Source organism: Lupinus angustifolius, chromosome LG10 (genome assembly GCF_001865875.1).
Source record: "Lupinus angustifolius cultivar Tanjil chromosome LG10, LupAngTanjil_v1.0, whole genome shotgun sequence".
NCBI classification, from domain to species: Eukaryota; Viridiplantae; Streptophyta; class Magnoliopsida; order Fabales; family Fabaceae; genus Lupinus; species Lupinus angustifolius.
The window spans coordinates 9,318,278-9,333,361 of record NC_032018.1 but is presented as its reverse complement, the minus strand read 5'-3'; the positions used below and the strand labels follow the sequence as shown (position 1 = coordinate 9,333,361).

The 15,084-nt window shown below is 33.9% G+C and overlaps 2 protein-coding genes and 1 long non-coding RNA gene across 6 annotated transcripts in view; 2 read left to right on the top strand and 1 right to left on the bottom strand.

Annotated features, from left to right (window-relative positions):
• LOC109358830 (YTH domain-containing family protein 3-like) lies at positions 4,441 to 8,786 on the top strand. 4 transcript variants are annotated; one of them, XM_019603294.1, is made up of 10 exons: positions 4,441 to 4,596; positions 5,103 to 5,179; positions 5,285 to 5,393; positions 5,486 to 5,553; positions 6,015 to 6,309; positions 6,394 to 6,611; positions 7,033 to 7,599; positions 7,696 to 7,908; positions 7,989 to 8,135; positions 8,450 to 8,786. In XM_019603294.1, the coding sequence occupies exons 1-10, from the start codon at positions 4,578 to 4,580 to the stop codon at positions 8,594 to 8,596; spliced, it is 1,860 nt and encodes a 619-aa protein (XP_019458839.1). In that variant the 5' UTR covers positions 4,441 to 4,577; the 3' UTR covers positions 8,597 to 8,786. The 4 variants fall into 4 exon arrangements, with proteins under 4 accessions (XP_019458839.1, XP_019458838.1, XP_019458837.1 ...); XM_019603293.1 differs by having other exon boundaries at positions 6,015 to 6,611; positions 8,450 to 8,632; positions 8,671 to 8,786; XM_019603292.1 differs by having other exon boundaries at positions 6,015 to 6,611.
• On the top strand, positions 11,121 to 12,720 carry LOC109357610. The gene is made up of 2 exons (XR_002108876.1): positions 11,121 to 11,715; positions 12,300 to 12,720. It is a non-coding gene; the product is annotated as an uncharacterized LOC109357610 (long non-coding RNA).
• Positions 12,331 to 15,084, bottom strand: part of LOC109357609 (PHD finger protein ING2-like) — a 5,544-nt gene continuing 2,790 nt past the window's right edge. The window contains exons 5-7 of the mRNA XM_019601580.1: positions 14,507 to 14,763; positions 14,340 to 14,378; positions 12,331 to 13,648 (exon numbers count right to left, since the gene is read on the bottom strand). Of these exons, the coding sequence (XP_019457125.1) occupies positions 13,535 to 13,648; positions 14,340 to 14,378; positions 14,507 to 14,763 (410 nt within the window). The 3' untranslated portion in view covers positions 12,331 to 13,534. The remainder of the gene's footprint in view (positions 13,649 to 14,339; positions 14,379 to 14,506; positions 14,764 to 15,084) is intronic.

Below are 15,084 nucleotides of genomic sequence, written 5' to 3'. Positions count from 1 at the left end.
CCTCATTAAATCTACTATCATTTTCAGATCATATTTGGCACCAATGGCATTTTCTGCATTATGGAAGTGGAGGATATGTGTTGAAGTGAATATTGTATTTTTATTTCAGGAGTTTTTTATTGTGATTTAGCTTTGGGCCCATTGTTTAGGCCCAATTCAGTTTTATGTGTGTTGGAGGGGTTAAATTCGGATACCCCACTCCAAACACACCCACTTTACTTTTCTTCATTTTTGAAACACACACATTTCCGTTTTCCCCTCCTTTTGCAATACTAGGGTTTCACTTCTTCTTCATTTTTCATTTTCGGGTTGTTCTTCCATTGCCATGGAAGGCTAAATATTTGGACTAAGTTCCTTTGGTAATGTATTATAACTCTTGAGGTTTTGTTATTAATGCATTTTCGGTTTCTTTATTGTTGATTTCTTCTATCTTACTTTTGAATATGGTTTGCTTAATTCCATTGCTTAGAAACTGGTTGGTTGAGTTTATCTTTGCTTAGTTGATTTACTCTATCTAATGCATGAATGTTTAGTTCGTGTGAATTTGTTAATCGTTTTATGCTTATACTAATTTCGCCTAGTTAGAGGTTTCTGTTGTGGAACTTTGAATTGATTATCGTTTAGTTAATTGGTTCTCAACAAATTCGGAAATTAATAGTTGGAATCTGAAAGTAATCTTTTGAAACCGATGATTGAGTTGTGAACAAAAAAACCAAAGGGATTTAGCCATTTTATCATATTGTTATTTACTGTTTCTGAATTTGCTTATTGTTCATACTAATCCAACAAAACCCCCCTTTGTGTGTGTGGGTATAATATGTTTGAATCATTGCTTGAAAGATAATCTTTGGGAAACGACCTAGGAGTCACTTCCTAGTACTAGAGTTCTTAATTGTTATATTATTTGCATCGAGTACGGCCTCAATCAATAACATACATATAAACATCATACTAAAATTTTATAAACATCTAATGGTTAGATCTTAAGATAAGAAGAAATCAAAATTAGAACCATGAGAGTTCTTTAGAAAATGCAAAGTGAAGAAAGAGTATGAAAATGCCAAGGTATTCTCTTAGTTAGGATTTGGCTCCTTAAAGAGAGAAATATGATTTGGGGGGAAAATCAATGGTTTTTCAAAAAGTAGTTTGTGTAAGAGATAGGTGAGTGATTTTAGGGATTTTGTGTAAGAGATAGTGAGTTATTTTAGGGATTTTGTGTAAGAGAATATGTACTTTTACTTGTTTAACAAATAAGCCTCTTACATGAAAGTGATGTGAAATTTTCGGCAAAACATTATCGATTAAACCATGCCCGAGCATTGTCGGCTAATACTCGATCGGATATTAAAAATCTCTCGATTTTGGTTTACAGTTAAAACTTTAAAACACAGAATTCAGAGTGGAAAATATTTAAAAATGCATTCTGGACAAACTTGATGTCTATCTTGACTCAAAATAATATTTCAAAGCCAATGGCGCAATCAGAATTCTATTCCAAGTTATGGAACTCAAAAACACATTATTGGGCCGAATTCGGGCGAATTTCGGCCCGACATCAGCTCAAAAACCTTTCGTCATAGAAAATTACGAAAATTTACCACAAATATAAAATCACAAAACAAGACTAACACTCAATTATGGTTTAGTCTAAATCCATACTGATTAATTTCTAAAATTAATCGTTGATAAATAAATAATTAATAAAACATAGACAGAAAATTGACAGTGTTATAAATACCATATAGATGTTTTGTTGAAATCTTGGACAGTGTTAGTCATATTCATTGCATAAGGTGGTTGATGATCAAAGGATGATTCTGGTCTAGTAGTATTTCTTGGATGAGACTGATAGTGACTTGAGGAATGTGGATTATAAGAAGTTATTGGTTGATTGTAGGAGTAAAGAGAAGTTATTGGTCTTGTATATTGAGAAGGCATTGCATGAGTTGGATGTTGTAGAATTGGAGGATGACCAAAAGAAGCATATGGATCTGAAAACTGATGTGCAATACTGTAGTTATGACCATAAGCATAGGGCATTATGTAGGAGGTATCATAGGGTGCAAAATAACACAAGGTCACATCATGACCATGCTTATTACAATAGTCACATAAGTAAACTAAAGTTCTACCTGATGACCTACCACCACGATCACGTCTGCCAAAACGTCCCCCTCCACGAGATCCACCATGTGTTTGACCAGAAAGACCTTGAAACAAAGGCACTGAGGGAAACCGTGCATGATAAGGTGGATGTGATGGTGGAAATGAAGCAGTGTTGGTCACAAAAGCAGGGGATTGAGTATATGTAGGTTCAACAATAACAATATTAGCAGAAAATGCATCAGAAACAGTTTTATGTTTATTTTTCCATAACCTAAACTCAAAAGTAAGAAGAAATTGTTCTAACTCATTAATAGAAGGAGGATGTGTCTGTCCTTCAATTGTAGTGATGAGAGGATGAAAGTCTTCATTGAGTCCATCCAATACAAAATCAACATGTTCCTCGAGGTTGATTGGAGCTCCAATTGATGCAAGAGAATTAGTTAACATCTTGATTTTTGAAAAGTATCCAGAGATGCAATTAGAACCTTTTGAAATACTATGAAGTTGTGCCCTAAGTTGATGACTTCGCGCTTTGGTGTGAGCATTACAAAAAGAGTGGAAGATGGAATTCAGAAGCCACACAAGGTCTAATCAAATCAGAGATGGAATTTAGAAGCCACGAAAACACATTATGATCTTGTTCTTCCCAGCTCAAGAATGCAAGATTAACAAGATGTTGATCATGATCTGATTCGTGAAGAAACTGTGGTGGAAATTCAGGACTGAGAACAAACCTAAGAACATGATTTGCTTTGAGAACAATGAACATGAACTGGCTCTAGGTTAAGTAGTTTTCTCTGTAAGTTGTGAGTGGGAGAGGAAGAAAAACAATAGGGGAAAGATCTTGAACTGGTGCAGTAGAAGAAAGATTTGATGGAGAATCCATGGAGGAAGGATGAACAACAGTGTTAGCCATGAAAAGCTCTTGATACCATGTAAAACTTAGAAACTTGTAGAAGAGAGAGAATCAAATTTCTTATTGTATTGAATTCTATTTTATAGAAGAGAGATGCAATTAGAACCTTGTGAAACACTACGAAGTTATGCCCTAAGTTGACGACTACACTCTTTGGTGTAAGCGTTAAAAAAAGAGTGCAATTCATTCCAGAGTTGAAACGAAGAGGTTCACCCTACCACGCAAGGTCTAATCGAATCAGAGATGGAATTTAGAAGCCACGAAAACACATTCTGATCTTGTTCTTCCCAACTCAAGAATGCAAGATTAACAAGATGTTGATCACGATCTGATTTGTGAAGAACCTGTGGTGGAAATTCAGGACTGAGAACAAACCTAAGAACACGATTGGCTTTGAGAACAACGAACATGAACTGACTCTAGGTTAAGTCGTTTTTCTCGGTAAGTTTTGTGAGTGGGAGAGGAAGGAAAACAATAGGGGAAAGAGCTTGAACCGGTGCAACAGAAGAAAGATTTGGTGGAGAATCTATGGAGGAAGGATCAACAACAGCGTTAGCCATGAAAAGCTCTTGATACCATGTAAAACTTAGAAACTTATAGAAGAGAGAGAATCAAATTTCTTATTGTATTGAATTTTGTTTTTCATATTACAAATGAGAGAAGAAGCTAAGTTTTTTTTATAGAAACACTGGCCTACTGATTCAGTTACTTTGGCAGTTACAAATATGTAACTGCCACTAACTATTATTAGCTAATTACAACAAACTTGACAACAATGCATATGAATTACACAGCTAAACAAGATCAATTTAACAAACTGAACTAATTACTCTAATAGAAATAAACATGAATTCAAGTTATTTCCATGAATGTCAACAAATATTCTAAATAAATATAAATGTTAACCAAATATATATTTTAATATATTAAGGAATACCATTCCTAATAATAATAGCCATGGAAAATAAAAAATTAATTCTCATGATTATAAATCTATACCATTAAAGAAAAAATGATTCATTTATTGAAATAGTAAGTTTAAAAAAATTTATTCCACCTCTTTGCCACTAATTTAGGAGAATTGGGTTGTTTGAATTAGTGAACATATCATCAGATTTTCCTAAAATTGATGACTCTTGAAGTAAAATAGCTAAATTTAATGTGAAACACACATGAGGTAAATAATGCAAAAAATTTGGGATTTTGTTTTTGGATTACATCTTAGAACAATGTAATATATTTTATATTACTAATGATATCTTTTATTTTTTTGACTAATAAATTAAGCTATTCAGGTATGTGTATTATCATCCCACTAAATGTCTTTCATAACTTTTTAACCCGTACGTCTAATAAAGTCTTATATTATTATAGAAATCAATGGAATATAACACTAGAGAAGAGAGGAGTCATAACTCAAAACAACCTTGATTAGAGTATATACATAGGTTTCCTTCTGTGTTCTTCTCTTTCTCTCACACACACACTGAAACCCCAACCAATACGTTATTAGCGCCGACTCTACCATTTCTTCTCTCAACCAAACCCTTCCCTCATGGCTCCTTCCTCTGACAGTATCCTTTTTCCCTCTTTCTCATTCTAACTTTGTTTTTTTATAATTTTTTTAATTTTTCTTGTAATTTTCTGTGTTGCCCATTTCATAAAGTTTGAATATTTTCTCCTCAATTCTTTGTATTATGCTTTTCCATGTTGATTCCCTTTGTGGGTTTTGTTCAAATTCCAAACCCTTTTTAATTTTATTTTTGTTGTCTATGTTTATATAACACATACATTTATATATAGGGAGCTAGTCAAGTGAGAAAAAGTTCAATATAAAAATAATAAATATAAGTACAAGTTCTAGAAATAGTCTTTCCCACTGTGTGGGAGCAACCTTGTGTGCTAGGCCACCTTTGTTCTATGTGCATAGGATATAAATGTATGTAGTGTTTCTATGTTTACCTTCTCATGATGAACTTAGGTCAGGGTGTAAAACTGTTGAGTTTCTCAATTATTTTTGTTTTTCTGTTTATTGGAAGTTTTCATTTTTTTTATGTTTCCTTTACCTATACTACTACAGAAGCTGCAGATTTACTGCATAATTTATCCCTGGATTCCGAGCCGGAGATCATTGGAGTTCCTGATCCTTCTAAGAAGGTTATTTTATGTTATTGCTGTACTAATTTTTTTGTGTGGTGTATAGTATTTGATTGATTGTTGTTGCACTATGATAGCTGATTCTTTAAGTGTATTTCTATGCAGAATGGACATGTCTTTTCTAATGGTACATCTAAGGGAATGTCCAAGCCATTCAATCCAAATCCGTCGTACACGCTAAATGGATACCCTTCTACTGCTTATTATTATGGAGGTAAGGTAAGCTGTTGTGGATTTCGAGGATATATACATTGATAGCTTACCCCCTAAAGGAATTTAAATATTGATGGGACTTCATGTTTCCAGGTTATGATGAGCAAGGTGATTGGAATGCTTATAACCGATATATGAACCATGAAGGAGCAATGGCTCCAGTAAGCACATCTTTTTATCTTTCCCAGACTTGTGATTAATTGTGTTTCTCTTTATGCCGTCACTGAATATTATTTGTCCGTGTTTTTTCGAACACTGCTGCCTAAGGTCCATTAATTGTGGCTTTGTGTTATATGTTGGCTTCAAAATTAAATGATGGTGAATGAATGCTTGATCCTTCCTGAATTATTCGATTATTTTCTTGGAGTTCAAAATTGTCAAATCCATATTAAGTTATAAATTTATGTATATTGTAGCTATTTTGAATTTAAACGATTGTGCATTATTTGCAATAGCTTGCTACTTCATCTTTGATCCTAGAAAAGTTCATGAATCAATTGTAGTTTGATGAACTTATAATCATTTCTTTCTTCTGTCTTTTCTTGCAAGTCATTTCTGGTCTTCTTTTTTACATTTTCTTAATGAATCTGATAGGAGTTCTGTTTGATGTATCTTCTAACAGGGTGTTTACGGTGATAGCTCCCCTTATATGTACCACCAAGGTTATGGTTTTACCCCATATGGAGCATATCCACCGCCGAATTCCTCGTCTCCACCTATACAACATGATGGTCAGCTCTATGGGCTTCAACAGTACCAGTACCCTGGTTCTTATCACCAATCTCCAGATTCTGATGTTTCGTTTGTTCCTAACAAAATCAGTGCTCCTCAAGGGGAAATATCTGCTGCTGTTAATGCTAATCATGACCCTTCATCAAGTGTTATGAATAAAAGAAACACTTCTAGCATGACCAATGGTGATTATACGAACAAAAATGGATTGAAATCATATTTAACAAGTTCACAGAGCTCATCTTTGAATTCAAATGATTCTTATCCAGGGGCTAGCTTGCCAGCATATGTTCCCTTGTCAGAATATCAAGGTCCGAGAATGAGTTCTTATGGTGCACAGTCAGCAGTCGCTTCCAATGTGTCATTAGTTTCTGATAGGCAGTCCAAACATGTACAGAAGGTTGGATTATCTTCACCAGCATTGCCTGTCAAAGATTTTACACCTCAAAGGAACGAAAGACTTCCTCAGCCACTTCCGCAATTCACAGTATGTTTGATTGGTTTTTCCTCTTCATGCGTACAATTATTCTCTCTGTAGACTAAATGGGCTTAGTGTTTGAGTTCATTTTTTCACTCAACTGCATAAAAACTTTTTGGTTGTATACTTGTATGTTTTAGTTTCTGAATTGAAGTCGTACTAGAAAATTAATTTTATATTCATAAACTAAAGTGCTTTCTATATAATTTTTTGTCATATCTTTAACCTGATTCTAGGTATGGGTATTTCTGTTGTGATATATGTTTCAAGCATTTCTAAATATTTATCTGACCACATGATTATAATCCCTTTTATATGTGCATGTACTGTGGCACCTGGCTCTATGTCTCTCTCTCCCTTCACGTGCAACAGTATGGTTTCTATATGCCGATTCAATTCAAATTTACTTAATACTATTTTGTGTTTGCAGAACTTGCATGGTTCCAGACATCCATATGGACTAGATCTGGTTTCTGGATTCATCAATGGAATGTATCCAAGCAACTACAGCCAATACGGTAACACATTAAGAAATTCTCGTTTTGGTTCTGCTGCATATGGATCTGGAACTAGGTTTGTTGATAACAAGTTTAAATCCACAAATAATGGCTACGGTGTTGGTCGTTTTAAAAAGAATCTGGATGGTTTTAGTGAGCTGAATAAGGGACCCAGAGCTGTGAAGAGTTCCGACACTAAAACTATGAATAATCCTGGACCTGTCACATTATTACTCAAAGGACAAGACATTTCGCTGAAGAGTGACAACAAGGAAGCACCTGCGTTTGTCAATAACGAACAGTACAACGGGAAAACGTTTTCTGAGAATTATTCCAATGCAAAAATTTTCGTCATCAAATCCTACAGCGAAGATGATATTCATAAAAGCATAAAATACAGTGTTTGGGCAAGCACCCCTATCGGTAACAAGAAGCTAGATGCGGCATATCAGGAAGCCAAGGAGAAGCCTGGTGGCTGCCCCATATTTTTGTTATTTTCGGTGAGTATTATATGCATCACTTAGCTGTTATACTTGAAGATGTGTTTGGTTTTTATTTACTAAATTGCCCATTCCCCTTGTGTATTTTTTCGACAGGTCAACACAAGTGGTCAATTTGTTGGTTTAGCGGAGATGGTCGGTCCTGTTGATTTTAATAAAACCGTGGAGTATTGGCAGCAAGACAGGTGGACTGGTTGCTTTTCTGTGAAGTGGCATGTCATCAAGGATATCCCAAATAGTGTCTTGAGGCACATAACACTAGAAAATAACGAAAACAAACCTGTAACAAACAGTAGGGATACTCAGGAGGTATTTGCACGATGACTTATTTATCGTATTCCATCCACCTCACTGCAATTCAACTGAAAATTGATTTTGTCATTCTGCAGGTAAAGTTTGAGAAGGGTACTCAAATAGTCAAAATCTTCAAAGAGCATTCAAGCCAAACATGCATCTTGGATGATTTTGAGTTTTACGAGGGCCGCGAAAAGGTGAGGCATGAAAGAAAATCTCAGGAACAACAGCTCCCGAAACAGGTAATACTCTCGTTTGTGCATCATATAGACCAACTTTCCACAATTGGCTTGTTTTTGTAAAATTTTAACTGCTTTTTCTTCTATGAATTTTCACTTTCATTTTTCTGACTTCTCCCGGAGCACATTTTCCGTCCCACAAGTTGGGCCACCGCATGTGCCATTAATTGGTTGAAAAAAATATATTTAAGTTAAAATTTAATTATTAAATGACAATCACAGCTGATGGTTCATGCATTAACACAAATTGTGGGACATAAGATGTGCTGTCAACTTCTCCTTATTAAACCTTTTAAATTGTTTGTTCAATAATATAGGCCATCAAGCCAAGTGATTTGATATTTGGGACAGTTATATTACCCAAGTCTGTTGATAGAACCTTGATGAAAGAATCAGCTAATAAGGATGCATCAGAAGGGAATGGATCAACTACAGCACTTGAAGGCTCTTCCAAAAGTTGTTGAAACCAGTGACAGTTGTTTTCTGTTTCTGTTTTGTTTCCCTATAGCTTTCTTTATTTTTGCTTTTGTTTTGTTTAATTTTTTTCTTTTGTTTTCCCATTCATTTGGTTATGATGTGAGTTGTTGCTGTTTCAGTTTCAAATTATTGCTTTGTTTTAGTGTCCTTTGGTATGTAGTGGAGTATCTCATTTTAGCTGCTTAGCTTGTTTAATAAAATTTAGCTACTTAAGCCTATATAGAGTCTAGTTACAAGCTTCTTTATTGATTGGCTAACTAGATTTGTTTATAAGTGAAGCTTTTATTTTAGACAAAAAACATTTTACAAAGCTTCAAATAGGATGAGTTTTTTTCTTTCAGATTATAATTTTACAGATAAATATGATCAATCAATATTAAGTCCTGTTTTAATTTAACACCACTAATTTATAACCTTAAGCAGTTTCCTACTTTTAGCCCTCTAAGTGATGTTATATCTGTCCCAAAAATGAAGTAGTCAACTAAACTATAACTCCAAAAGTGAGGTGACTTGTCAAGATTAGTTGCTGGTGATCAAGGTTCTATTCAAGAGTTTTTCCCCCTACTTAAATTGGTTGTAGACTTAGAAAGGATCGCTATTTTGTATGACCATGCAAAATCTGGTTAACTCAGAATAACTCGGAAAGTGAATCATACAGTTAATATAAAATTAAAAAAACACAATACTTCTCTTATGTTTTGTTTTAGTCTGGTAAAAAAAGATACAAAAATATTACTTCAATATAATTATATATAATTATCAATTATATATGAAATTATCTAGTCTGACTGAACAGTTTGATCATTTAAATTGATTAAACCTAATATATAAACTCTTCTGATCGGTTCTGTTTCATGAGATAAATATGCATTCCTACATAGACTTGTCCGAATGTAAAGATAAAAGATACAAAGAACGGCACTTACAATAGCAGTTGTGGGGGGTTACATTAGTTCTGCCACAAACCCATCAAAGTCCATAAAGAAGCTCAACCAAAGTAATACAAAGTTCAGGCGACAAAAAAAGAAAATCACTAAACATGGACTAAAATATGGGAATGAACATTCTAGTCCACAGAAAGACACAGCATGGTCACACAATTTATCAGCAAGTGGATAATGAAATAGATGGCCAATTAGATAAATTTTGATAACTTAAAAAGTATAACCACCGATGGTTTACTAATTAAAGCGTTTACCCATGAAATTAGATATACATATATTATTTAAGATTAATATTAAGAAACAATAAAGAATGTGATAAATACTTTTATTTAAATCATTTGTTAAAAAGAAATATGTGACTTGATACTATACCATGTTTTAAAAGTATAAACAAAGTTAATGATTGAATTTTTGATTCTCCATAATAACATTTTCATAAAAATTAAATTACTTTCATACAACTTTTTAATTTTAAATGAAAATCAACCAATATAATTTAAATAAAAACCAGTCGATATAGTCAATTTTAATTAGCATGATCGTATAACAGATATAATTGTTATATTTTACTGGAGACATGTTCATCAATGTTGTGCGGTACCATTATTATAATTATGGAACCACACATAAATGCCACACGGGGTTTCACTTGTTGAGTTACTTACTATCTGAATAACTTTTTGTTTGTGGTACCATATCCACTTGTGAAGAAGGGGCATATATAAATTATTCAAACAACATAATTGCAAATAAAATCTAGACATAAGGTTGAGCGTAGCTACGAAGCATCGATACTAGTAAGTATCGGATATTATATGTATTTGGTACAATACGTATATTTTTCAAAATGTATAGTATGATATATTTGGGATATATATAATATGTACATAAAAAATTTATATCATAATAAACATATAATTATTATTATAAATTTTTAAATAAAGAATATATTTCTTATACATCACTAAATATAAAATAAAATTCATGTTGTCGCAAGAAATGTTTACTTACCAACAAATATGAATGTTATCAATTTTGCTTAAATGATGATCAGAATTAGGCATATGCATTTCCTATTCATCCATTGTGCGATACATATTCTTTTTTCTATCTCGACAAGTCCACTTGGTAGTTTGAATATTATGTTTTTCACTATTACTTAATTGATTGCGTTATGTTTTTCTCTCTTAAAATACTATGACATGGTAGTTTGGGTGTCGATGAAGTATCGGGAAAATATTTTAAGAGTATCGAAAAGTATTTGAAAAATATCAAATTTATAAATTATTTATTTTTTCAAAAAAATAATTTCGACACGTTATAAGTACATATTGATGAAGTGATACACATACAAAACACATGAAGGTTATTGAAGTGCATGTGATCATGAACCTTAGCTAAAACATGCTACTAACTAGACTGTGTGGAAGCTATTAAAGGAGCACATTCCTTGCTCTCAATGGCTTCTTTTCTTTCTTTATCTTTTCCAAAACTTAATTTACTAAAAGCCTCCTTATCTTCATCTACTACCTCTACAACTATAACCAATCTTCCCACTCCTGAGGCACCGAATGAGAAATTTGGCAGAAAAGGCATCAAATTCTTGGAAGCTCCTTGAGCTGAGGGTCAAAATGGCAACTCCTTGAGCCTAAGTATACCTGATGCTCATGTGAAATCTTACAAACCAAAAGTTTATTGGAAAGATGATGGCTTTGAGGAGGCTCTATACAGTATACACAGTTCCTGATGCTGATGGAAGAACAGGACCTTACAAAGCCAAAGGTGGGATTGGTTTGGTCTTAAATGAAGTGCTGCAACCTGGTGCTAAAGGGTTACTACCCTCCACTTTAGAGTGGAGTGTAACTGATGTTGATTCTGATTCCATTGATGCTCTCCACTCCAGGTACCCTTTTGCTTCAAAATGCTATCTCCTTTTCTCATAGTCACCAGATTCACGGTTCTCTTAGATATGGATAAGGATGCGTAGTAGGTTACCTTGTCAAATACCAATGCATTAAGTGTATACTCAGTATGATTTCTATAGCTCTTTACACAATCGTTTCTAGTGCTGCTTCTTGTAGTTTTCAATCAACTTTTGCTTTAACTTAGGAGAAATACCCCATGATAAAATTCTTTCTTTTTGTTGTAACTCATTCATGTAGGTGAGTGTAGATCATAAAGTCCTCTTATTTTCTTTGGACTTTCTTTAAATTAAACCGTAGGTAAAATTATGCTTCTTTCTCCTTATAGGGAACCATTTCATGAAAGAACCACAAAATTGACATACAATAACCCATCTGCTATTCTCTATCAAACTAACCCTTCTAAATTATATCAGTTATCACTCAGCATTCAGCACAAAGTGTTATAAGTATAACAAAGTCATTGATGTGTCTTTTACCTAAAAGTTCAAGTTTTTGGAAGGCTTGATTCATGGTATGATGTCAAAGAGACTTTATGACTAAGTAGTCTAGAGTTTACTTTTTGCTGCCTCATTCTTCTGAAATTAAAGTTGAAGTCTAGTACAAGCTAGGTAACCCTGCATATTGTTTTCTTCTTACATTGGCTAACTAAGGATAGGATAACCCAGTGCACGAGACTCTCACTTAGTGGTAACTAGGGAGGGTAGATGTATGCAGCCTTACTTCTACAGGCAGAGAGACTATTTCCAGGTTATACTGACTAACTGAACTACCAAAACTGGTTTTATTTAATGTTCGTGTTGTTTCTTTTCTCTTTTATGCAGGTTGAGTTGAGCTGCACTAGTAGATTTATCCACATCACTTATGTTGTGACCCTCTATCCTGTGAGAATGGCCACAGCAGTAACAGCTAAGAACAAAAGCCCCAAGCCAATCACTCTCACCAATGCTATACTAAGCCATTTTAGATTCAAGAGAAGGGTGGTACAGCAATTCAAGGTCTCAAGAAGTTGTTCTCCCATCTCACACCCTCCTCTTTCTTCGCCTTTTCAAATTTGACTCTGGCGGAAGCAGTAAAATATGAGCCTCAGAGATGGCTTTCCTTTGGTGCTGAACCTGAACCAAAGCCAGGCTCATGGACTAAGCAAGATCTGTCTCTTACCCTCCTTGAGAACAAGATAAGTAGAGTATATGCTGCCCCTCCAAAAGAAAGATCAAAGGCATTTTATCACACTCCACCTTCCAAGTTTGAAACTATTGATCAGGTTAGATTGATTTTATATTGTGCACCTTTAACAAAAACATAATGCAGGCTTCCAAGTTCCAACTAATAATAATGCAGTCTTCCACCTTCTACAGCAATATCTTTGAATAATGATAATTAACCTTTTCTATCTTTTTTTCTTTGCTTTACAGCATATTGAATTAAGCTGCTGTTAAACTCAAGCTTCAACTTTTTAAAAGATTCTTCGGAAATGGAGTGAACCTAAATTACATAATAAGAAGGAGCAATATTCTTCCAAGTTCAAATTCAGAATAATGATTACTTATTTCATTCCATTCCATATATATTCTGGTGAACATACAGTAAGGCTGCTTACCTTATGACTTGTATGTCATAAGTTCAAATTCTAAAATCTTTCTTTTGATAAGTTCAAATGCTAAAATCAGCTTCTTCATTTGCAAAAGTAGGACTTCAAACATTTATGATATACCATCCCGAAACCCTACTAGATGGGAGCCACGTAGGGTTGTCATTTTTTAATCTTATGTGATATGCTGTGTCATCATGAACTTATTCTAAATTTAGATCTGTACTTTCTCTGGTTGCCTTCTCTCACTTAGAAAGAGGTTTCCAAACAATCTTGCACAATCACAATGGCGTATACTTGGTATTTCACAACTAATCAACCTTCTCCAAAATTAAAATAGTAAAGTAGAAGATATAAGGGGATTAGTAACAAACCTTACCCCATTAATCATAACACAGCCCAAAAATAATGCATTCACTAAAAAGTGAAAAATCAACTAATGAATGCTGCTTAAATGGAGCTTAAGGCTCATCCTCGACATTGTGGCAGTAATTTGCAAGTTGGACAATACCACTTTCCCTTGAACCTTGTTTCTTGTGTTAGGCCAACACATACATAGTGGAACCATTCACCTCCTTGGCACTATCATGGAAAACACATTTAAGCTTTCTGAGTCAAACAAGCAAGGTGATGAAAACAAAAACTGAAAAAGTCAATTACTGGAAATACCTAAATCATCAGAAAACCCAAATCTTAAACAAAAAAACAATAATCATAAAAGATGCCTTTTAAAAAAAATGGTAACAATTAATAGCACTATATATACATTGTCTGACTTGAGTGTAGGTTGACACCATTAAGAGTTGATTTTTTAATATATATTTTAAAAAACCTCCCATGTGCAGAATTCTGAAATTTATATTTACCTTCAATTCACCTGATTCATTCTGCATATGTATTATACAGACAGCAGGGAACTACTTTTTTCATGGATAAAACAGCCTTAAGTTCTTCAAGAAAGAAAACAATATAGCAAAATTAACCCAAAACATTTTAAAATTGATGCCTCTTTCTGAGATGCTAACTTACATCATATTTTGATGTGATCCCATAAGCAATATACCTTAAGATTGTACATAATCTACAGCAGAGTTTTGCATCTATTTTTTGGAAAAGTCGTAAAATTGGTAAATGGAATAGTGGATGAAGACCAGATAGCAATGTATTTGACAAGGGAGATCAAACCTGCATTTTGGCAACCCAACTTCCCCAAAGAAAAAGAAAGAGGTAAAACACAGACAGAGAAAGAGAAAGCAAAGTAAAATTTACTTACAGTTTCATTGTCACAAGCAATCATATCTCCAAAAGACACCTGAATTATAAGATATAACTGCCTCAGTTTCCTACTAGATAATTTTAAGCAAAAATAAAAGACTATTGCATAATTGATGACAAGGAGAATTATAATAATAAGACATATTCCGAACAATAAATCAGAACCTCATGGCAAACACAATATCTAGGTTCGTTTGGATCAATTGGTTGATCAACATCCATTGGAGTTGCATATTCCTTTTTATGGCTTCCTGGTGGAGGCATTAGCTCAAAGTCCCGATCACGCTCCCGATCCCAATCCCTATCCCTGTAATCAAATCTCTTTGATTGAGGTGTTCCATACGAGGGCCTGCGTTTTTCAGGTTTAGGGACTATTGGCAATGGAGGGAGGATTGCTGGTTCATCTCTTGGTATTTTCCCCTCTGATAAAATTAAATGTGAAAGAAGATAAAGCATAAAGATCATAAGTTGATAATGTACCACAAAAACCATCTTGGAAAGCATTTTTTTATTAAAGAAAGAACCACTAAAAAAAATCCCCCTTTTTACTATTTTTTCTAATGCATTACATGGTTTACTTTTGTTTTGGTTGATCTAGCATTACAGATACTTTATAAAGGTCTAACAACAACAAACTATAGGCTTTCCAAAGAACTCTAGTACCTCAAAATTTCAAATATCCTTGAAATCGGAACAAAATTGGACAATTAATATTATTAAACCTTACACTTTAGCTACTGGGG